The 22,637-nt window shown below is 42.6% G+C and overlaps 1 protein-coding gene across 5 annotated transcripts in view; it reads left to right on the forward strand.

Annotated features, from left to right (window-relative positions):
- Nucleotides 1-22,637, forward strand: part of SAMD12 (sterile alpha motif domain containing 12) — a 178,174-nt gene that overhangs the window by 66,518 nt on the left and 89,019 nt on the right. For all 5 annotated transcript variants that reach the window (XM_054816349.1, XM_054816346.1, XM_054816347.1 and 2 more), the window contains one exon: nucleotides 20,609-20,749. In XM_054816349.1, the coding sequence (XP_054672324.1) occupies nucleotides 20,609-20,749 (141 nt within the window). The remainder of the gene's footprint in view (nucleotides 1-20,608; nucleotides 20,750-22,637) is intronic.

Raw genomic sequence — 22,637 nt, forward strand, 5'->3', positions numbered from 1 at the left:
GCAGTAACTTAACAGAGCTATAAAAGCAGGAGTCGGGGCAGGTTCCATGCGAGGGGACAAGCAGGGCTCTCTCAAGTGCCTTTGTAAAATGGAATAGCTGTGGTCAAACTGTATCATATTGACTATTGCCTCTCAACAATATGATGAGAGGTGTGATGCTGTAACTTAAAAATCTTCTGCATATCTTGTTAGATGTGCCGCATTGCTGTCAAAATTTGTGGTGGTATGAATAATATAACTCATATCCAAAGCCACGTGCTGCTGAGCCACTGAACCAGGTGGAGTCAGACAAATCTTCAATGAGTCCAAGTTAGAACAAGAGAAATCTGGACCATAGATCTCCACCTCAACTGATCATGTTTCTAATTCCTGTAAGTATTTTAGACTACGTAGAAATAGAACTTAATGGAAGGAGAAATAATGTACTTACTGCCTTCTTGCCACATCACCGCTGGACTGAATGTAGCAGTTAGAGATGATGCAAGTTCTTTATTCCTCTTTTAGAGTGATAAGAAAGCTCAGGAAAAATTATACTTATTTGTCTTTCCACTTGTGTAGGTTTTTACTACAATCCAAAAATAATAATGAAGCATAAAAAATAACAATATCACCTGACTAGAAGAGCTATAAGAAAGGCACCGGAGGTAACTTGTGTGCTTTATTTTCATTGTAGTGTCAGTGTGAGAAGATAGAGAGAAACTTAGCTGGTAGAGAAGCAATTTAGCCTCCTTAAGCAAATGCTGTTCTAGCTTTGCACAGCCTTATGACTCTACAATAAAAATGCTTTAATGTGAACAACTTTCATCTTGGTATACTATGGGGTTTTTATTATTAAAAATAATAAATAATATCCTGAAATTTCATTGCATTTGTCATTTGATGGCTTTATACTCCTCTCTCTCTGTTTTGAAGCACTACTGCCATAACATCCAGTCAGGCTTTATAACAAATTCAGAACAAGGACTATGTGAAAATAACTTTGTAATAAACAGCTTATTAAAATGGCAGATATAAAATATGAACGAGAGCATGAATGCCTCAGTTACGAGTGGCACTTTGCATGAGTTCATGCTCAATAGGTAAGTGTATATGGGGCAATATTTTACTTTATCGCACAAGTAAAATTTCTTATCTAAGAACATGGATTTCCCACAAACTGCTCCTGGATTTGAAATGAGTGTTTCTCTCTCTCTCTCTTTTTAAATCACTTCATTTCATGGAGGCTGTTTCATCTGACTGAGATTATCTGATACTCCATATCAAAGTGCAGGTCTTTCTTGCTTTCAGAAAACTCTTGATTGCATTTCAGAAGTCAGTTGTTGCAAGAAACATTTTCATGTTAAGAGCCTGGTTAGCTGGGTGGTGATCTATCCTTCAGCTCTCTAAAAGCCATTTTCCCCAATCATTCTGGGACTTCTTAAGGCAGACTTGAATTGATTCTCTTTTCTAGGCAAGTGTTCTAGGAAAGGTTTTGCAAACTCGGCGAGTGCATTGAATGGCTGGCAATTCCAAAATGCTGCAACTCAGGCCTCATCTCAGGAGATGCTCCTCTGTCTGTAGATGCAAATGTTCCTGTTGTCAGCATGTGTGTGGGTGTAAGTCAGGACCTTTCTAAAATCCTGGCACTGTGGTTCTTTCTAACCTCTTCCATCACCTCTTCAGGTAAACCTTTTACAGTGGTCAGTACAGTGCTTTGAAGCCCCATGAAAATATCTACGGTGAATCTCAAAACTTAGAGTGGGAAGTGGCAATAAGAATATTTCTTATTAACAGCTTTGTACAGTTCAGGAACCCCTAACAGTAACTGTATTCATATCAACCACCTTTCTGGCAGCAGAGTAGTTTTCTTGATATCTGCATGCTTCTGTAACGGCAGTCCCGTAGCAGCTCTGCCACTACCCAGCCACTCTGCAGCAGCAGGAGGCTCTTGGCTAACAACAAGCAGGTGCTTTCCCATACTGGGGGAGTTATTTCACAGAAGTTGTTCAGTCTGCAGAGTTGTAAAGAAGGTGATTTACCTTTATCACGTGGTGTTTATCCCACATCTGGAATGATAGCTTATCCCATTAATTACTGTGCTTAGGTAAAGACCAAAACCTGGTACCTGTCTTTAGAAGTATCAGATTTTTGTCAGGCTTCCTTTCTCTCTCAGATGCTCGTGTTGCCCTTCCTTTAAAGCTGTTCTGTGGAGTCTGGGCCAGCAGTCTAATTGTACTTGCAGGTGGGAGGAGACCAATATTCGTTAGCATTTTTTCTATGTGACCTGACAGTGCTTCAGAAGCAGTACTGGCTTAGAGGTCAGGTTTGCAGAACACATTAAGTGTGTGCCCAAGAACTGCAAGTGAACTGACACAGACGTACCCTACAACTATAATTAATGGTGCCTGTGAATCAGGCAGAATATATGTGTAAAAATCCTTGACAGCTCTTCTGACTTGTGCAATGTGATATGCAGCATGTTGCCCTTCAGAAGTAATCCAGAATTGGAGGTGAGATTACTGCTTTTTGGGCTCTTTTTCACACATTGTCTCTTACAGGACTTCACAGAAACAGCATTCCTTGAAGAAATGTGTTGTTGCTTTCTTCAGACACAGTATTCCAGTCATTTACACCTCTTCTCTTTCTCCTCCTCATTTCCAGTGTTTGGAATGTTGGAACACCTTTCTCATGTGGCATAAGAGCTGAGAGGTCTGAAAACAGCAGAATTCTTCTAATGCCTAGAAGTGAAAATTAAATCTAAATAAAATTGCCATAGTCATTAAAAACTTAACCAAACATCTTTTTCCCATTGCTTTTCCTCATTTCCACTGTTGAGAGAACTCAGTTATTTAATAGTTTAGAACAGGTAAAAAACAGCAGAGGAAATTCTTTCCAACTGCTCTGACTTGTACCAATGGACACATAGAATTCACAAGGGAGGAAATAATTTTGTCTCACCTCTGAATCTGATTTCTGAGAACGCTGCTAATGCTTTTACTTTGCAGGAAGAGATAATGAATCCTGGAAGTCCTTTTGTTTTTTAAGATTGAACAGACCCTTACGTAGCAGATGTACTGCTAGTAGAGCTGGTTGGGTTTTGCCAACAGAACTTGTGGCTCTGTGATGTTGCCTTGTTGATGTCAGTGACGTTTCCTCAAACATCTTTTGGCAGTGAGGCAAATTAGTAAGGAATGGCTTACGCCCATGTTGCTAAGGGCTTTTACTCTTCAGGACAGGATGGCTGTGTTCACACCATCTGTGGGGAACAGCCCCCAATCTCTGCTCATTCCTGAACCATACCTGGGAGTTTCTGAGGAAGTGTTAAGTGGCCCAGGGCAGAATCATCCCAGGAACCATTGGGGTGATTTGGTCGTAGAAATGAGTGAGTTCTACTGCCTGGACCATGGTGGCACTAGTTAATTTACTGGAATAGGCAGTGGTGGAGAATGCACTTTCTTGGAACCAGATGCAGCCCTGTTTTCAGAGCATGTGACATCAGGTGAGCTTCAAAGGGCTCAAAAACCCCCATGTTTTACATGCTTAACACCCCCCATCCTTCTGCCTTTCTAACCTTGCTAGTTATAGCACTTCCTTTAGAGAAATCCAATGTCTGGGTGCTCCTACTGAGGGATTCTGCAGATGGTGTACACTAGTATGTGAACAATTTTGAGGGAGGTTCCAAGTAGCTGGGTATTTTTTCACCCATCTCCTTAGTTTGCACATTTCAATCGAGTATATTGATATACAAATTGTCTAAGACTCTTGTATTCAGTAGCTGCTAATTGTGTCCTTGCTAACTCTGTTGAAGTTCAGGCAGCCAGATTTGCTACTCTGTACCTTCATGGAATAGAATCAGAGAGTCATTGAAGTTGGAAGGCAGCTCTGGAGGTCATCTTGTCCAACCCCCTGCTCAAAACAACCAGCTCTAGCTTGATCCTGCTCAGGGCTGTGTCCTGTCAGTTTTGAATATCTCCAGGAATGGAGATACTCACACTCTGCAACTTTTCTGAACATATGCTCTAGTGTTCAATCACACTTATAATAAAAAAATGTTCTTTAAATGGAACTTCCTGTGTTTCAGTTTGTGGCCATTGTCTCTATACTCCTCCCATCACGTATTTGTACACATTGAAAAGCTCCTCCCTGAACCTTCTCTTCTCCTGGTTGAGCAGTTCGAGCTCTTCTAGCCTGTCCTTATCTGACAGATGCTCCAATCCATTAATCATCTTCATGGCTGAATTTGCTCCAGTACGTCCATGTCTCTCTTGTACTGAGGAGCCCAGAACTGGACACACCACTCCAGATGCAGCCTCACCAGGATCAAGCAGAGGGGAAGGATCACCTCCCTCCATCTGCTGGAAATGCTGTGCCCTACTGCAGCCCAGGAGGCTGTTGGCCTTCGTGGGCACATTGCTGGCTTATCTTCAACTTGGTATCCACCAGGACCCCAAGTCCTTTTCTTGCTAGCTGAATAACAAAAATGTTTCCTACACAACTATGAATGGACCTTATGCAATCTCCTCCTTTTCGTTTACGTAGCACCTGGCTGCTGAGAGCAGATACCAGGTCTTGAGGACGTGACTAGGAGTGCCCATGGCTCACTGTGTGTTGCAGAAAGAATCTTGGCCTGCCCATCTTCAAAGGTCATCAGAAAATTGCTTGGGACCAGGCTAGAAATCACTTGATTTAGATCAGTTTCTTATGCAACTATGCCAAAGGATTTGTAGTTGATACTTCAATCTATAGACAGCTGTGATCCTGTTTACCATCCAGCTGATTTACTTCTGGGGTTTTGACAGGATTTCACACTGTCAGTGCTCACGTGGTGCACAACATATTCCTCAACCAGGGAAGCTTTTCAGTCTGAGAAAACTGCAGAAAATAACTTGTTCCAGTCGGAAGAAAACAGAAAAACACTGGTGAGGAAAACCAAGCACAATGTGTATCGCAAAGAGGACTCAAAGGAGAACATTACAGAATAAATTTAAGTGAATTGAGCAAAGAGTATTTACAGATCAGAATATTTGTTTCAGAATTTTAATTATACACTGGAAGATGAAGTAAATAATTTCTTAATATCTTGTCGCTTTTTGGGTTTCTATTCTTGCTATTCGGATCTTGGTACATGAATTTTGTTACTTGCTGGAGTTTCACAAGACATGCGTATACAACCAAAACTACGTTTGAAACTAACCCTAAAATAATTTGGCTTTTGTATTGAAGACTGAGTGCAAGCTAATGAATGGAGACAGAGATAAACAATCTAGTACTTGAGTAAGGATTAAATTTGTGGCTCAGTACTCAGAAAACATTGTCTAAACTCTTGTGGTTTAGGAAAGTTTTGTTAGGCTGAAAATGATGTATTTCTTTGCTTTGTTCTCTGTGTGTGTGTAAACCAGTGGAAAAAATTATTTTGTATATCTGTATCTGAGCTCTGATGAGTGGATGCATCTTTGTTGAACCCGTCGTAATAGTCACTCTTTGCAGCATGGAATTATCTGGCCCTAGACTTAACCAGTGTGCCACTGATACCTGATGCGTATTCTGTAGGTCAAAGCACTATGTTTAAACAGCGTGTCATCTGCTCTTCTGGTCTGCTTAGAGAGCTAGTCTGCAGTATTACCATAGGAAATTTCTGTGATGATAGTTTTCAGTCTTCTTCCTCTCTATAAATGATTATATGCAAATGGTTGTTAAGGGTTATAATACATTCACTAGCCACAGTTGTTGCTTTTTCTCTGATCTGGTGTTATTAGTTAATTAGTGTTTGTTCAACTCAGTGCCTGTTTAACAAAATGACTTAAAGGTGGATCGTGTCATGTGTTCATATGTGTCCTCTCCATATACTCTTTCCTAAAAACAAGGTGTAATTGAAGATTCATCCGTAATACAATGTCTTAATGTTTGTTGTTCTGACGTGATGCAGACTCTCTGAAGGAGGAACAATTTAATTTATAGTAGAAAGAAAAACCACTGAAGCTATCAGAAGGGCAATATAATATAAAGCAAAACCCCCCTGGTTTCCTCAGGTTTGGGAGTTTACTAGTACTTGTTTGGTTTATATACGTTTCTTTTTCTTCCTCTTACTCTTTCCCACACTTTTTTCCAAGGCCTTTTAGAATGCTGGATCTCATGCAGAGGTAAAGAGCCCCCTCAGTACTGCTGCCTCCTCCTTGTGCAGACCCCAAAACCTGAGCTCCTCCAAACTGTCTCTTCCAAAAACTTCATCTGAAGACCGCAAGAACCTGAGAATCACCCATTTCACTGCTAGATGTCTCTGATTGAGAATTAGTCTCATTACTGAACTCATTTCTCATTTCAATTAGTTTAGATTTACCTTGCAGCACTTGTTTCTTCTTTTGCCGCTTCCTGCCAGATCAAATCATGTTAGGAATCGGAGAATTGTTCTGCCATTTTAAGCCATTGGTGAGGTTCCTCTCACGAGCAGCTCTAAGGATTGCTATAGTCACTGGAAGCCATCCACTGACCTTAGGCTCAGCTGTAGCTCAAATTAGCCAACTCTATCTTTTTAATTAGTCCCTAAACTACAAGTTTTTGGAAGCTCAGAGAGTATTTTGGGAAAGTGTTGTTATATTCTTGCTTTGCTCCCAAACTCCTTTCTAGGCATCTGCTGCTGAGCAGCCAGAGAGTGAGTGACACGTGCAGGTCCCGTTACGCCTAACACAGGACCTAGGTGTGATGCTCTGGATTGCAAACCGAACTCCTGAATTAACATCCAGAACAGTCCCTTGTGTGGCTGCTGAAAAACCCTGGAGGTGCCTGAATGTCCTATTTCCCTTTTTATTTTAGCTGTGAATTTACTTTGGTGCATGGAGTTGCTTCTTTATGTGTGCCCAAAATTGTCCCAATCTGAGCAGAAAGGGAAGATAAGTCTGGTTTCCCCCTCACCCTGAGGGCTTTCAGGTCCTGCCTCCCAGCTAACCACCCGCCTGGGCAGCTGGTGCTTTCCCTGGCATGCCGGGAAGGGAGGGCTGAGTAACGCTGACACCGCCGGGATGCTCCACCGAGGGCTGGAGTGGGTTCTCTGTGTCTGGTCTTGGAAACAGGCTGGGAGTTGCCAGAGGTTTGGGCCCTTGCATCTTGCGTACAGGTTCACGAATGTCTTGCAGCAAGGTCAGTGCAGCCTTTCCTGCGCAGTCTTGGGGCCTCTGGCTTGGAGGAGGAGCTGGGCTTTGGCACGTTCCCCTCGGAGTTTGGAGATGAGGCGTCTCCCTCTTTTGGGGAGAGTTCCCTTGCTCCTAGCTATAGTAGTTATTTTTATAAAAAAGGTCACACAACATCTTCCTGCCTTCCTGCACCTTGTAGGGGAAAATGAGCTTTTATTTTTCCTTGGGAGAGTGAGACCCAAAGCCAGAGCGGGGTTCTGGGCTGCATGTTCCATTTAGACTACAGTGCCAGGCTGCGGCCTCCGGTAAGGCTCCTGTATGTTAGTGTTTTATTATTATTATTATCATTATTATTATTATTCCTGCTTCTGTATGCATGGTGGAATGTCTTGCTGAGACAAATGCATGGGGTACAGGAGGCAGAATTTCATAAGTCTTTGCTTAGGTATCTGTTTTATTTCTGATCCAAAATGACTGTGGTCTCACAGTCTTCTTGTGGTGGGTTGACCCTGGCTGGGGGCCAGGTGCCCACCAGAGCCGCTCTATCACTGTCCATCCTTCACTAGACAGGGGAGAAAGAAGTATAACAAAAGGCTTGTGGGTCGAGATAAGGACAGGGAGAGATCACTCACTAATTATCGTCACGAGCAAACCAGACTGAACTTAATTCATCTAATTTATTACCAAGCAAAACAGAGTAGAGGAATGAGAAATAAAATCCAATCTTAAAACACCTCCCCCCACCCCTCCCATCTTCCTGGGCTCAACTTCACTCCCGGCTCCAACCTGGCACAGGGGGACGGGGAATGGGGGTTGCGGTCAGTTCATCACATGGTGTTTCTGCTGCTTCTTCCTCCTCAGGGGGAGGACTCCTCTCATCGTTCCCCTGCTCCAGCATGGAGTCCCTCTCACAGGAGACAGTCCTTCACGAACTTCTCTAATGTGAGTCTCTCCCACAGGGTGCAGACCTTCAGGAGCAAACTGCTCCAGCGTGGGTCCCCCACGGGGTCACAAGTGCTGCCAGCAAACCTGCTCTGGTGTGGGCTCCTCTCTCCACGGGTCCGGCCAGGAGCTTGCTCCAGCGTGGGCTTCCCATGGGCCGCAGTCTCCTTCAGGTGCCTCCACCTGCTCCAGCGTGGGGTCCTCCACGGGCTGCAGGTGGAATCTCTACACCCCCTCATCCTTCCTCCATGGGCTGCAGGGGGACAGCCTGCTTCACCATGGTCTTCACCACGGGCTGCAGGGGGATCTCTGCTCCGGCGCCTGGAGCACCTCCTCCCCCTCCATCTGCACTGACCTTGGTGTCTGCAGAGTTTCTTACATCTTCTCACTCACACTCTCTGGCTGCAAAAGCTCCCTCTAACTGTTTTTTTCCCCTTCTTAAATATATTATCGTGGAGGCGCTGATTGGCTTGGCCTTGGCCAGCGGCAGGTCCGTCTTGGAGCTGGCTGGCATTGGCTTTGTCAGACATGGGGGAAGCTTCTTCTTCTCACAGAAGCCACCCCTGTAGTCCCCCACTACCAAAACCTTGCCACACAAACCCAATACATTCTATAGGTCAAGTGTAAGTATTAAATAGGAGGAATAGACCAGCAGAATAAAATCCTTTTGTCCTGATTCTCCTCACAGCTACAGTAATAAAGGCTGGAAGAAATGCAAAGGAGCTCTGCAAAGTTTGTTGTACTACTGAACCAGCAATGTAGCAACAGATTAGTGTCTGTATCTGTAAGACTGTCCATATGATTGAGTAGAGGTGACTCTTAAAATAGGAAAATTATCTTCCCTTAGGTTATAAAATGGGCAGCATAAACTGTAAGTTGAGGGCCATCAGAGGTGGTGTGTGCAGATTGACAGGTGCCAGGCTTCTCATTGAAGCCCCGAAAGAAATGGTGGAGGAAAAAGTGCATCAGGAGAGATGTGGCTGATTCTTCCTTCAGGTTAGAAGTGTTGAAGCAGTCTATGGTGCTTAACCTATGAGCATGCTGCATTTAATTTTCTATTTTTATTAACATGAATTATTAACATCATGAATATTAACACCAAACATTTCTCAATTTCATTTTTTATTAAAAAAATGAAGAGTAAAGCTGGTACAGGCATGGAAGAAAGCACCACTGAAAGCTGCTTGGAGATAAAGTGGAACAGGAGGGAGCTAGGGGTACAGATTGGGAAATGTTGTAATACTGTATGTACCTCAGCATTGGGATATGAAAGCTTATTGTAATATTTAATACAATTTTAGTTTTGCTCTTTTTTAAAAAACAAAGCAATGATTGGAAAATCTTACTAGAAAATGTAAGTTATCAAATTCTGGTCCACTGGAACCTATGATGGCCCACAAAGCCTTTGTAACGCAGTACAGTAAGCTGTCTGGTCACGTTATGTAGGTCCTCCTTGCTTCCCACAAGTTTGGCATTAAAAGAAACGCAGAAAATGAATTAGACATATTCCAAATACTACTTCTTTGTGTAGGTTTTTGTCTGAATGCAGTATGGCGGTGAGAGTAATCAGGAGGAAGAAGGGACGGCTTTCCCCAGCATTGCAGAATGAATGAGATGGCCCCCAAGATCGCCCTCCGAAGCATTACAAAAACATGAAAGATACTGCATATTAATGCATTGTCTTTCCTCATCCTTCCATATATTGCATACTGAAGAATTGCGTCCTTGGTGTGTATTTTGTGGCGTAGCACCTTTGGGTTATTGATTGGATTGATTAGTAGCAAATTAGAGCAAGCGGCAATATTCACTGCCAATTTCTGTCCCTCGGATGGGGGAGGCAGGCTCCCAGAGCCGCCCGGTCTTCAGCCGCGTGAGTGTTTCATACGAGTGCAGTTCAAAGAGCTCAGTGGGTACAGGAGCAGGTGTTCTTCCTCACTTAATTAAATGGCAGCTTTTTCTGAATTCACATGCGTACTTCACAGGGTTCGCCCCCTTTGCTGGATGCACACACGAGTTCTAATTCTAGGCAGAAATGCAGAACCCCTTTTGCATTAGAAATGTCAGAAGGTAAGACAGTCTTCTGTGTGATTTCAAGGATTTCCCAGATCCAGTTGGGTTGGGCACTTCAAGAATGAGCGTTGGTTTTCTGTGTACATGTGTATGTGGGGTTATTTTTCTTGTGGTAATAAATGATCCTTTTTTTTCTGGAAGAAAACTGATTTTTGTACGGTCCACCATTAGGAGTTACAGGAAATGCTCTTGTTTGAGTTTGCTGTAAAGAGTTCAGTCGATTTTAATGCTTTCCAAATTGGCTTTCTCTTTCCTAATCTGTTCTGTGTAGAAGCTGTGCATTATAATATATGAATGTGTATTTACTCCTGAATAAATGAACAGGAGTTTTGCCAGCAGGCATGATCTAATGTGATTTTTTTTAATTAATAAAGAAATGGGATATGTAATGCATAATGGGTTGCACACTGAGCGACATTAGATTAACTGGGAACTGAAGAACTGTGTGTCCTGCTGATGGTGGACAAAATCAAAGGTGTTGACAGATTCACTCACGGCATCACAAACAAAAAAGACCTTGAGGTTGTTTATTTGAATAGGAGGACCGTAAATCTAGCACACAGATACCAGCAAACAATAGTCCTGGATTTTGTTTCATAAAAAATACGATGTGCAATATAATAGAAGTCCATTATTATATGTCTTTATATCTTTATATATAGCTGTAGATAATATATAATTTTGTATGGCCAGGAAGTAGGTTGGCAAATGTATATACAACAAGCAATGTGGATTTATAGACTGCCTGCTAAAGGTTTACATTTATCCTTAATTTACTTTGTGGGTCCTATCGGGTCCTTCCTGAGAGTACTAAAAATGGTTGTCTCACATTTTACAGTACATTTGAAAAGTGGTGTAATATGATTTGTGCCTGAATTTATATTTCAGAGGGGAATTCAAGTTATTACTATTTCCTCCTATTAAAATCATCAGGTCCTGAATATGTTCAGCTGAAACACAGGACTGTCTAACAGTCTTTTACTCAAACTTGTAAGGAATCAATATAATTCCCATCAGTACAGTAAATTACTTACTGAACCACTTCCAGTAATCACGATGCACAATTTCTCATTAACCCCTTCCCTTCTTTGTATAGAACCAATATTGTCTTAGAATCAAGTTATTTTAGAATATATCTGTACATCATTAGACACTAGAGTAATTAATTCAAAATTTGATAATTAAGGCTGTCACATATCTGTAACAGTTCTGTTTAATATCTTTATCAATGATCTGGATGAGGGGATTGAGTGCACCCTCAGTAAGTTTGCAGACCACACAAAATTAGGTGGGAGTGTTGATCTGCTTGAGGGTAGGAAGGCTCGGCAGAGGGATTTGGACAGGCTGGATTGATGGGCCAAGGCCAACTGTATGAGGTTCTACAAGGCCAAGTGCTGGGTCCTGCACTTGGGTCACAACAACCCCATGCAACACTACAGGCTTGGGGAAGAGTGGCTGGAAAGGTGTTCAGTGGAAAAGGTCGTGGGGGTGTTGGTCGATAGCCACTTGAACATGAGCTGGCAGTGTGTCCAGGTGGCCAAGGCGGCCAAGGCAGCCAGCAGTATCCTGGCTGTATCAGAAATACTGTGGCCATCAGGACTAAGGAAGTGATCGTCCCCCTGTACTCAGCACTGGTGAGGCTGCACCTCGAGCACTGTGCTCAGTTTTGGGCCCCTCAGTACAAGAAAGACATGGAGGTGCTGGAGTGTGTCCAAAGAGGGACAACGAAGCTGGTGAAGGGTCTAAGAGAACAGGTCCTATGAGGAGCAGCTGAGGGAACCAGGGTGGTTTAGCCTGGAGAAAAGGAGACTGAAGAGAGACCTGATCGCTCTCTACAACTGCCTGAAAGGAGGTCGTAGCCAGGTGGGGGTCAGTGTCTTCTCCCAAGTAACAAGTGATAGGACAAGAGGAAGTGGCCTCAAGTTGCTGCAGGGGAGGTTTAGGTTGGATATTAGGAAAAATTTCTTCACTGGAAGGGTTATCAATCATTGGAACAGGCTGCGCAGGGAAGTGGTTGAGTCACCATCCCTGGAGGGATTTAAACAACCTGTAGATGTGGTGCTTCAGGACATGGTTTAGTGGTAGACTTGGCAGTGCTAGCTTAACGGTTGGACTTGATGATCTTAAAGGTCTTTTCCAACCTAAACAATTCTATGATTCTGTCATATAAGGATGCGTGGTGCTCCCACACAATTAAAGTATACAATTAAATACTTTCTTGAAAATGTGTGGATGAGTCAAGGAGCAGGAATTGCTTGCTTTATTTATGGGAGGAGTTGGAAGTCAGGAGACTCTCACTTCTGGAAAGGGATTTTTGTCTTTAGCATGACTTTTCAAGATACCTAGACTGTTTTGAGCTACCTGGCTGGAAGAAAATATCTACCAGCGGGGGAGTAAGGCTACTTTTAAAATGCAGTCCTTAAAATGAATATTCAAGATTCATGCTCTGTTAACTCACTGTCTTTTAGTATTTTTACATGAATTCAACATTACTGCGGGTTTGTTGTTCTCTTTCAATAGCATAAATCCAACATCATTGTGACTGAGCAGATGGACATACTTGAGCCTGTGTAGCAGGGCGTAGAAGCCCCAAAAGTAGTGGTGGCTGAGGAGAAGCAGCTGGGGGTAGCCAGCTGGGAGAGGTCCTTAGGAAGAGCCAGGGAAAAACTGAGTGCTAGAAAGACATCTCCTAACTTGGTGCATTTTTGGAGACCATTGTTGAGCAGGAGATACATAGCTCAGGAGAGCGTGTCAGAATTAAGAGAATAGAAAATGATAGCATCATTTGATGGAATATGGAGGGAATTGGGAAACGCAGCACTGAGGTGAGAGGAAGTTATGCCAAACTAAATAATCTGAGTTAAATAGCTTCACAGATATATTGCTGATCACTTAATAAGTTTGTCAGAAACAGACAAATTTAGAAACAAAGTAATTGTTTGGTTGTTGCTAATTTTGTATTCGAAAATGCAGCTAAGTTAAAAATTGTGTTGAGTTTACTTTTCTTTCATATCCTGTTCATGCTTGCAGTTCAGGAGTGTGGAGGAAGGGCAGAAAGGTGCAAGAGAACTGCAACCTGAGAGGGGTTTTATGGAAATAAACTGGTTTTATTGTAAATTTATTGGCAGCAGCAACAGTAGTCATCACTTCCTCTTGTCAAAACTATAAACAGATACAATGCAAAGACAAAGGATGCAGATAATATTCATAAAGTGCCTTTCTTCACATAGCTGCTTTTTGGAGTTTAATCAGACACTAATTGGCCAGTGTGACAGTGCTTTCTTTGAGAAACTTTACTGTAGTGCTGGCCTCATCCAGATCCAGCAAATAATGAATGAGAAAGATCCAGAAAACCATCTTATTCTTCTTTGATGATGTTAACAAATAAAGGCATCTCCACAGGCATGTCACTATGTCGGCAACATGGACAGTGGGATCGAGTGCACCCTCAGCAAGTTTGCTGACAATACCAAGCTGTGTGGTGCGGTCGACAGACTGGAGGGAAGCGATGCCATCCAGAAGGATCTTGACAGGTTTGAGAAGTGGGCCTGTGTGAACCGCATGAAGTTCAACAAGGCCAAGTGCAAGGTCCTGCACGTGGATCGGCGCAATGCCAAGCACGACTATAGGCTGGGCGAGGAATGGATTGAAAGCAGCCCTGAGGAGAAGGACTTGGGGGTATTGATTGATGAGAAGCTCAACATGAGCCGGCAGTGTGCGCTTGCAGCCCAGAATGCCAACCGTGTCCTGGGCTGCATCAAGAGAGGTGTGCCCAGCAGGTTGAGGGAGGTGATCCTGCCCACTCATGAGACCCCACCTGGAGTACTGCATCCAGCTCTGGGGTCCCCAGTACAAGAAAGACATGGAGCTGTTGGAGCAAGTCCAGAGGAGGGCCACGAAGATGATTGGAAGGCTGGAGCACCTCTCCTATGAGGACAGGCTGAGAAAGTTGGAATTGTTTAGCCTGGAGAAGAGAAGGCTCCAGGGAGACCTTATAGCAGCCCTCCAGTACCTGAAGGGGGCGTACAAGAAATCTGGAGAGGGACTGTTTACAAGGGCATGCAGAGATAGGACAAGGGGTAATGGCTTTAAACTGAAGGAAGGTAGATTTAGCTTAGATATTAGGAAGAAATTCTTTACTGTTAGAGTGGTGAGGCACTGGCACAGGTTGCCCAGAGAAGCTGTGGATGTCCCCTCCCTGGAAGTGTTCAAGGCCAGGTTGGATGGGGCTTTGGGCAACGTGGTCTAGTGGAGGGTGTCCCTGCCCATGGCAGGGGGGTTGGAACTAGATGATCTTTGAGGTCCGTTCCAACCCAAACCATTCCGTGATTCTATGAAAGCTAATTTGATACATGAGCAAATGCCTTCGTGTGCTTTCCTGTGTTTCCACTGGAGTCATACTGGAGTCATGGGCCTCTCCCATTCCAGTGACTTAGCAGAAATTAAGTCAGTGCAGCTGTGTACTACAGCTCCATTGAGGTTTTCTGCATTTGTTAACAGGATGAGAAAGTACAAGAATGGTGACTCTGATGTTGGAGAACTTCCTTAGTTCAAGATCTGTGATATTCACCAAGGTTAAATAGTTTTCTTTGCTTCTTTTGGTCCCTATCATTAGAAAATATTGTTCCCTCTGCTCTATTTCCATACCAGTATCCCTCGTGTCTCCTGTCTAAGTCGGTCCCCAGTTGATAGTTGTTCATTGTGTCAGAAGTACCAGGCAGCTACCAATAGCAATTTTGGGAGCTAATTCTCTTTCACCTAGGCTGGCAGCTGCCATTATGCTAGTGGGTAGATCAATAAAGCTGCTATGGTGAGTCTGATGAAAAATGAATCCATTTTTACTTTTGAAGCCATGAACGTTCCCTGATTAGTGAGATACTAGATAGCTGAAATGGGGCAAAGAGGGTGGTAATGCAAGCTGCAGTTTACCAGGAGTTTGCATCAGACTTAGGGCTAAAATAATTAATAAATCGAGCCAGATCTAACTGCTTTTGCAAGAAAAGCTATAGATTTGCCACAAGGCATTGATGACAAAATGGCTGATTTGTCTGTTTGACTGGTGATGAGACTGGCATGAGAAGGAGAGACATGCTCTTAAATTCTCATGTGGAAAGCAGAAAATCTAGGACTGTAGAAGATCTGATGGGTTATCAAGAACAGTGTCACGAAGTCTGTCAAGTTTGCTCTGAAAATTTCATTGATTTCTGGTGTATGCTTCTTCTTTTACAAGATGTTTCTGAACCCAGCATCCTCAGTTGTTTTCATATCCATTTGTTCTCTTTTCAACTTAGTTCCTTAGTTTCATAGTTCTTCTCTTTGCCCAATGTTCATCTCCCTCCACTGCCATCATGAGGCTGTTTTCATTCTGTAGGTGACTATTGTTTTTCTTGCCTCCTCTCACAATTTCACCATTCCTGACTATGAAGTCATAGCCTCTCTCTCTGCCTATTCTTGTTTGAATTCTTCTTTCCTGAGTATATGATGAGAATTTTATACTTGTGTCTCACCAGCACCTGAACAATGATATTAATGTCTGGGTGTCTGTCATGGAAATTTCTTACTTGCTAAGTCCTATGAGACTTGTTTTTAAGCACTGAAGTGAAGCCAAAAATCAGCCTGTATAAGCAAGAAGAAAGCTACGATCAGACTGTTTCAAGTAGAAAAACCCCAGTGAAATAGAATGAATATGTTTGTGGAACTAAAGAAGTAAATACAAAAGATATATATCTGAAATTGTTCTACCCCCAAACTAGAGAAACACATTTTTATCAATTAAGTATGAATATACTGTTGTGTCAACAACAACTTTAAATGGAGTCTGCAGCATTTGTGTATAAACTTGAAAAACTTTTCATCTTGCATAATTTAGGGGCTTAGTGAGTCCCATGTTACTGTTTTTCTGGGTTTGTCAGCTGAATCTATCCAGAAATATGATCAAAAGGCATATGACTGAAGTTTACAAATCATGGAAGCAACAGATAAGCTGAATGTTGAACTGTTAACCAAATATTGCAACGCAAGAACTAGAGAACACTTGAAGCAATTAGTAAGACATGAATATAAAAGAGAAAAATGGGCAGTGAGCTTCTGGAATTTTCTACCCCAGGAGGCTGCAGAGGTAGACAGTATCAGGAAGGTCAAAAAGACAAATGTATGGACATCAGGACAATAAATAGATGCTAAAAATGCCATACTCTAATAAGTGTATTATAACAGTTCTGGATGCCAGCATGGTACAAAGGGAATGACTTCAGAAAGCAGCCCTCCCAGTAGCTCTCCCAAAATATATCTCCTACTGCTACTCTGAATACAGGGCTGGGTGAGCTGTTGGTCTGGCATTAAGGCATTTTTTAATGCCCTTGCATTCTCCACCCTCTTCTTTCTTTCCTAGATTCTGTACCCCATAGTAAGTGAACTGAATATCTTGTCTTGATATTCAGGTGTACCTATCATACTGGACTCAGGAGCCAAGATCACCTTTCTTGGCCGTATTGCACACACATCATTTGTTCCCACTAGTTGTTTATCATTTTCATCAACTTTAAATTAGTCATAGTTTTCTTCAGTGTTTAGCATGAGACCAGCCTCTTACTATCTGCTCTCGTTACCCTGTGTTTCTTCAGTTCTTTCTACACATTTACTAAGTCCTTTCTTACCTATTCATTCACCTTCATTACAAGTGTACTTTCAAGGCTTCTTGCATGGTGTCCCTCTAGATGTCTGTGGACTGGCAGTTGGCGCAGCCTCACAAGCTCGGAGAGAAGAGCAGTAGGGGAAGAGAGCAGTAGGCTTTACCAGTGCAGGGAGATACGAGCACTTCTGATTCGGTTCAGCAGACTGTGCCACATTCCTTGCTCTAGGGCCAATGCCAACCTCATTGGACCAGTGCTTATACTCATATTAATGTTCTGTGGCACACAATGTTTCTCCCTCTGTTCAAATTTTCGTCTAATCCCAGCTTGATCAAATGAGATCTGCAGCAGCTAAGTCATATTAGAAAAAATTAGGCCATCAATCCATTATTAAGCTGGAAAGTATTTTATATTCTGTGTCTGCCCTCGGGGTGTCTCAGAACATTCCACAGCTGATCTGTTCTGAGTACAAGAGGGCTGGGGTTTAGGTGCTAAAAGATGCATACAGATACTGAGGGAGTTGTGGGGTTTTTAAAGTATTTGGTTTCCAGCCTTGCAATTAGCTAGAGCCAAAGCCAAGGTGTTTGTGACTGCGATCTTTATGGTTCTGTTGGTCAAGGTGCTTTTGAAAAAAATATCCTGGTCTCTTCTATGCATGTAGCTGCTACATCTAAGAGGTAGCACCAGTTCTGTAGAGTTGGGAAATTTTCCTGAGATGTAGGTAAAGTTCCTTTACTTGTGTCCTAGCAAAGATCAGTATATGCTCTTAGAAAACATTATGTTTGTTACATGTTCTGCTCTTGATAATATATTCTACCCAGCACTTTCTGAAAATTAAAAATCTATCCCCAATTTTTATTGTATATCTGTCTCTGTTTTAACCATGTTGCTTGCCAAAATGACCATCTTTTGTGTATGCTTATTCATTTCCTTTGTTAATCTTCTCTTTTTCAAAGAAAATAGATCTTTATCTTGAGATCCTGGAAGGCCACGATAAGGTCTCCCTGGAGCCTTCTCTTCTCCAGGCTGAACAACCCCAACTCTCTCAGCCTGTCCTCATAGGAGAGGTGCTCCAGCCCTCTGATCAGCTTTGTGGCCTCCTCTGGACTCTCTCCAACAGCTCCATGTCTCTCCTGTACCAGGGCCCCCAGAGCTGGACGCAGTACTCCAGTGTCACCAGAGTGGAGTAGAGGGGCAGGATCACCTCCCTCGACCTGCTGGTCACACCTCTTTTGATGCAGCCCAGGACACGGTTGGCTTTCTGGGCTGCAAGCGCACACTGCCGGCTCATGTTGAGCTTCCCATCAATCAATACCCGCAAGTCCTTCTCCTCAGGGCTGCTTTCAATCCATTCCTCGCCCAGCCTATAGTCATGCTTGGGATTGCACTGACCCACGCTCAGGACCTGGCACTTGGCCTTGTTGAACTTCATGTGATTCACAGAGGCCCACCTCTCCAGCCTGTCCAGGTCTCTCTGGATGGCATCCCTTCCCTCGAGTGTGTCGACCACACCACACAGCTTGGTGTCGTTGGCAAACTTACTGAGGTTGCACTCGATCCCACTGTCCATGTTGCCGACAAAGATGTTGAACAGTTGCAGTCCCCGTACCGACCCCTGAGGAACACCACTCATCACCGTTCTCCCCTTGGACATTAAGCTGTTGACCACAACTCTTTGAGTGCGACCATCCAGCCAATTCCTTATCCACCGACTGGTCCATCCATCGAATCCATGTCCCTCCAATTTAGAGACAAGGATGTCATGTGGGACAGTGTCCATGGTCGAAAAGAGGTGGAGGGCACCGGATGAGATGCATGGCCTCTGTCTGTCCTTTCATATTACTGTTGCTGACTCCCTGCCCTAAGATGACATGCATGTTGGCCTGCTTTAAACTGATGACTTGTTTATTTTTTGTTTGCTTTCAGTTGCTAGATTGACATTACAGACCATACTCTTGGACTGCTGTACATCCTTTATAAATTGCTTTAAGATGTTTTAGTGTGATAAGACGATATAAAAATTGAAGTCATTATTACTATCTGTATCACCAGGGGAATTGGACGGCTGGCATTGATCTGTAAGAGACTGATTTCCATATTTTGTTATTACATTAACCCATAGAGTTCTTCTTGTTTATGATTTCAAAGAAAGTTTTCCCAATCAAAAGGTCACCCTCTGTAGCGTGTAGTGCTTGAGAGACATGGAAGGGCAGAAAATGTATGAACCCTGACATTTTTTATCTGATCAATAACATCTTGCTTTGTTAATAGTAATATCCCAGTATTTTACATTACATTGTATCAAGATCCCACTAACTGCTTCACAGAACAACTTGTGAGTGAAATCCAGTGGTTAGTGAAGGGTATACCACTAACTGCTTGGTTTGGGGCAAATATTATGCGCCCCTTTAAATTCTTGGCTTTTATCTTAAATTTTTTAATTAAAATAATCATAAAAGTTCTGTACTCATTGCTGTTTTGTAAGGAAAGAGATTGAATAAGGGCCTTATCTTGCTGTGTTGAGTAACACTTTATGATGAGCTAAATTGCACCATTCATCCAAAAGCCACAGTAATGGTAGCACAGAGGCTGCTGTCTTGCAGAGGGAGTAACTTGCTCTCCGCTATCTTCTTTAGGTTTCAGAATAAAGCCTGAGAAATCCAAGAAAGTATTTTTAATAATTGAAGAGCACTTACAGTCAGAACTAGAGAAGGTAAAAAGTCTGTTTAAAAAAGTGAACCAAACAACATGCCATTTCCCAAGGTAGTATGAATGTAGCTCTGGTGTGATTTGCTGATATTGGCCAGGGCACCTTTGGATAGCAAATGTATATACTGGGAACCAAGGGTTAGTAGAGGGCTGCCAGGTACTCCTCCCTGTACTCGCTCACAGCAGTGGTGAAGACCAAAGAAAGTAAATTTTGGTTTTCTTCCTAAGGTAAAGCTCTGCCTGATGCTTTGATTCTCTATTTGGTCCAAATATTTCCTTAGTGTTGGCTTAGCCAGTGTGCTGCCTTTCTCCTATTTACTTAGAGCATAGTGATGCCCAAAAGATGGAGTCAGAGTTCCACTAGCAGAATCTGGGGAGTGTGGGTTGTTTGATTTTTTTAACATCTGCAATCTGCGTGGGACCGTGGTTCAGCATTACCCTAATGATAAAGATAAGTCATGAACTGGGAGGGATTGCCTGCAAAGACCATAGGCTCCTTATGGTTGGGCAAATGTCTCTTTATAGTTGGGCAAAGATCTTTTTTTCAGGAATGATTTAGATAAAACTGGTAGTGTGAAGGGAAATCTTTTTTCTGTTTTGCTGTGATAGGTTACTGTTGAGAGGGATTCAGACCGTGAAGTACAGAGCCCTTCTGAGAAATGGTGCTATTACACTATAGGCATATCTGAATTGCGACAATATTCATCCTCAGTATATCTTAAATTGATTAAATTGGTAAAATTCAATTGCACTGGTGGTTTCTTGACAGTAATGTAGAAGCTTGAAAATAGGTGAGGGTCTATTTAGGCACCTGGATCAATTGTAGACTTATAGGGCATATCCTACCTGTGGGAGACTAGCTGGCACTTAAGAACAGCAATTGGTTGTCTAAAATGGCACAAGATACCTGTTTTACATGTCTAAATGGCTCACAAAGCACCAAAACAATACAGAAAATTAAAAGAAAAGGGAGGAGTGGAACATAGATCTCTGACAGTAAGGAAGAACCTAACTGATGAGACAATAACCTCTCAGACTGAGGTATTTCAGGGCTGAGCATCTTTACTGTAGCAAATTATCCTGTCAGACTGAGAATATTGCATTAATGGAAATCCTTGGGGGATTTTTCTTTTTGCCTTTTGCATCCAGGCCGTGCTTTGCTGAGACTTACTGACAAAAAGCTTGAACGAATGGGCATTGCCCAGGAAAGCCTGCGACAGCACATTCTGCAGCAAGTCCTTCAGCTGAAGGTGAGAGAAGAAGTCCGAAACCTCCAGCTGCTTACACAAGGTATGAAAAATAATTCTGATATGGACAGTTATTGAGATCAGGTAGGAGAAGTTTGCCTGAGGGCATAAAAGGTGACTTGACGTTCTTCCGCAAGAAATGATGCGTGAAAATGTCTCATAGATTCCACATGCTTTCCAAGGTGGGAACAAAAGGTAAAATAATGCATAAATAAATAGAGATGTTCAGCTGCCTGTTTTGCATGATGAATAGGCTCCATCTACAGCTTGATGGTAGTCTCACTTAACTGTCTGCTTACTAAGATGAAAATAATTATATATAAAGGGCACAAGTAGTGAACATGCTGTCTTTACAGACATTGTACATTTTGCATTAATTGTTTACTTTCAGTGTTAGATAAAAGAGTAATCTCTGTAACCTGTTTTATGGTAAAAGCTGTCAGTGGAAAATTACCTGTTAGACTCTGTTTTTTGCAGATGGCTGATTCCTTTTTCATGTTGGAGTAATTTTATTGACTTGAATAGAGTTGCTTCTAATTTATGCTGCTAAGAAAACACAAAACTGGGCTCAATATGGAGATCTTGACTAGAAGACAGGGAAGAAGGAGTAACAAAAAAGCTTGTACATATTTTCCAAATGAGGTTAAGATGTTGTATGATGACTTGTGTTATTAGCTCTCTATTAGGGCTTTTTAACAGCCATGGTAACATGGAAGAAAAGCAAGCATTGTGGCAGTAGTGTAAAGGAACATTTAGAGATCCTCTACTATATATTTGCAATACTTTCTCAACGTTAAATGTTGTTTGGTAGTCCAGTGAGACAGCATAAACCACATACTTCTGTGGTGTTTTGGTTCAGTGCCTGTTATATGTCACATCATATGAAAAAAATAGAGTTCTTCAGTACATGCAGTGTATTTTTAACAAAATGTCCTTCACACATGACATTATGTTCCTGATTAAGCCTTGCTTACTGTGTTTGGCGAAAAACTCTGATTAGTTGAGTAAGCTGCATTTTATCTGAAAGAGCTGATGTCTCAAATGAATTGTTCCTTCAGGCTTGGTGTCATGTGGATTGCGATGAAGAGCTTCAGGGCTTCTTCATTTTGCTATGATCTGTGAATATGAGCTCATCTAACCTTGTGTCATGTCAATGGCAGTGCACGTGCTGAAGCATCAGTGTCTTCCCCAGATGTTTAGAACTGTTCCTTTGCCCTTCATCCATTATTCCTACATCCTTTTCCTCAGTGTTGGCTGGGTTCTCTCCTCCCCTACATCTGGAGTGTTACTTGAGGGTTTGCCAGACTGCAAAGTTCTGGTCTCCAAATTTCACTGGTTTAGGCCTGCTTATGGAAGTTGGCATTTTATTGATACTGGACAGTGAAGACCCACTAGCTATAAATTTGGGTCAGTTGAACACCGCAGTCCAGATAGATTTCTCCATAAACCTGTGTTTGACATTAAGAACTATGTGTTTCTGGGCTTCTCCTTTATTGTTTCTCTCTGGTTCCCTTCTGGACACATCAACTGGTGTATGAGTCATGATCAGTCAGGCAGTGGCGACTACCACTTCAAGGAATTCAGGGCAGCATCCTTTGAGATTTATTCCTTGCCCGTCCAGCTGAGGATACAATTTTGGACTTTGGTAAGAGGGTGAATAAACACATGCTGGGCTGTGAAGGACAGGCTAGTGATAGATGTATGGATGTGTGTTTAATGTGGTCTCTCTCTGCCATGTAGAGAGATCATTGTTATTTAGTGTGATCAGATAAAGACATACCATCGTATGCTTTATGAAAGCCGGCACAAGCTTACACAAAGCTGGTGGTCAGCACCTCCTGCTGTCTTCCCCCACAATGGCGCTGGCCATTGCACTGCACTTCAGCTCCACTCCAGCCACTCCAGCTCCACTTCCAGAGCTGAAGTTATGG

This window comes from Grus americana, chromosome 2, assembly GCF_028858705.1.
Source record: "Grus americana isolate bGruAme1 chromosome 2, bGruAme1.mat, whole genome shotgun sequence".
NCBI classification, from domain to species: domain Eukaryota; kingdom Metazoa; phylum Chordata; class Aves; order Gruiformes; family Gruidae; genus Grus; species Grus americana.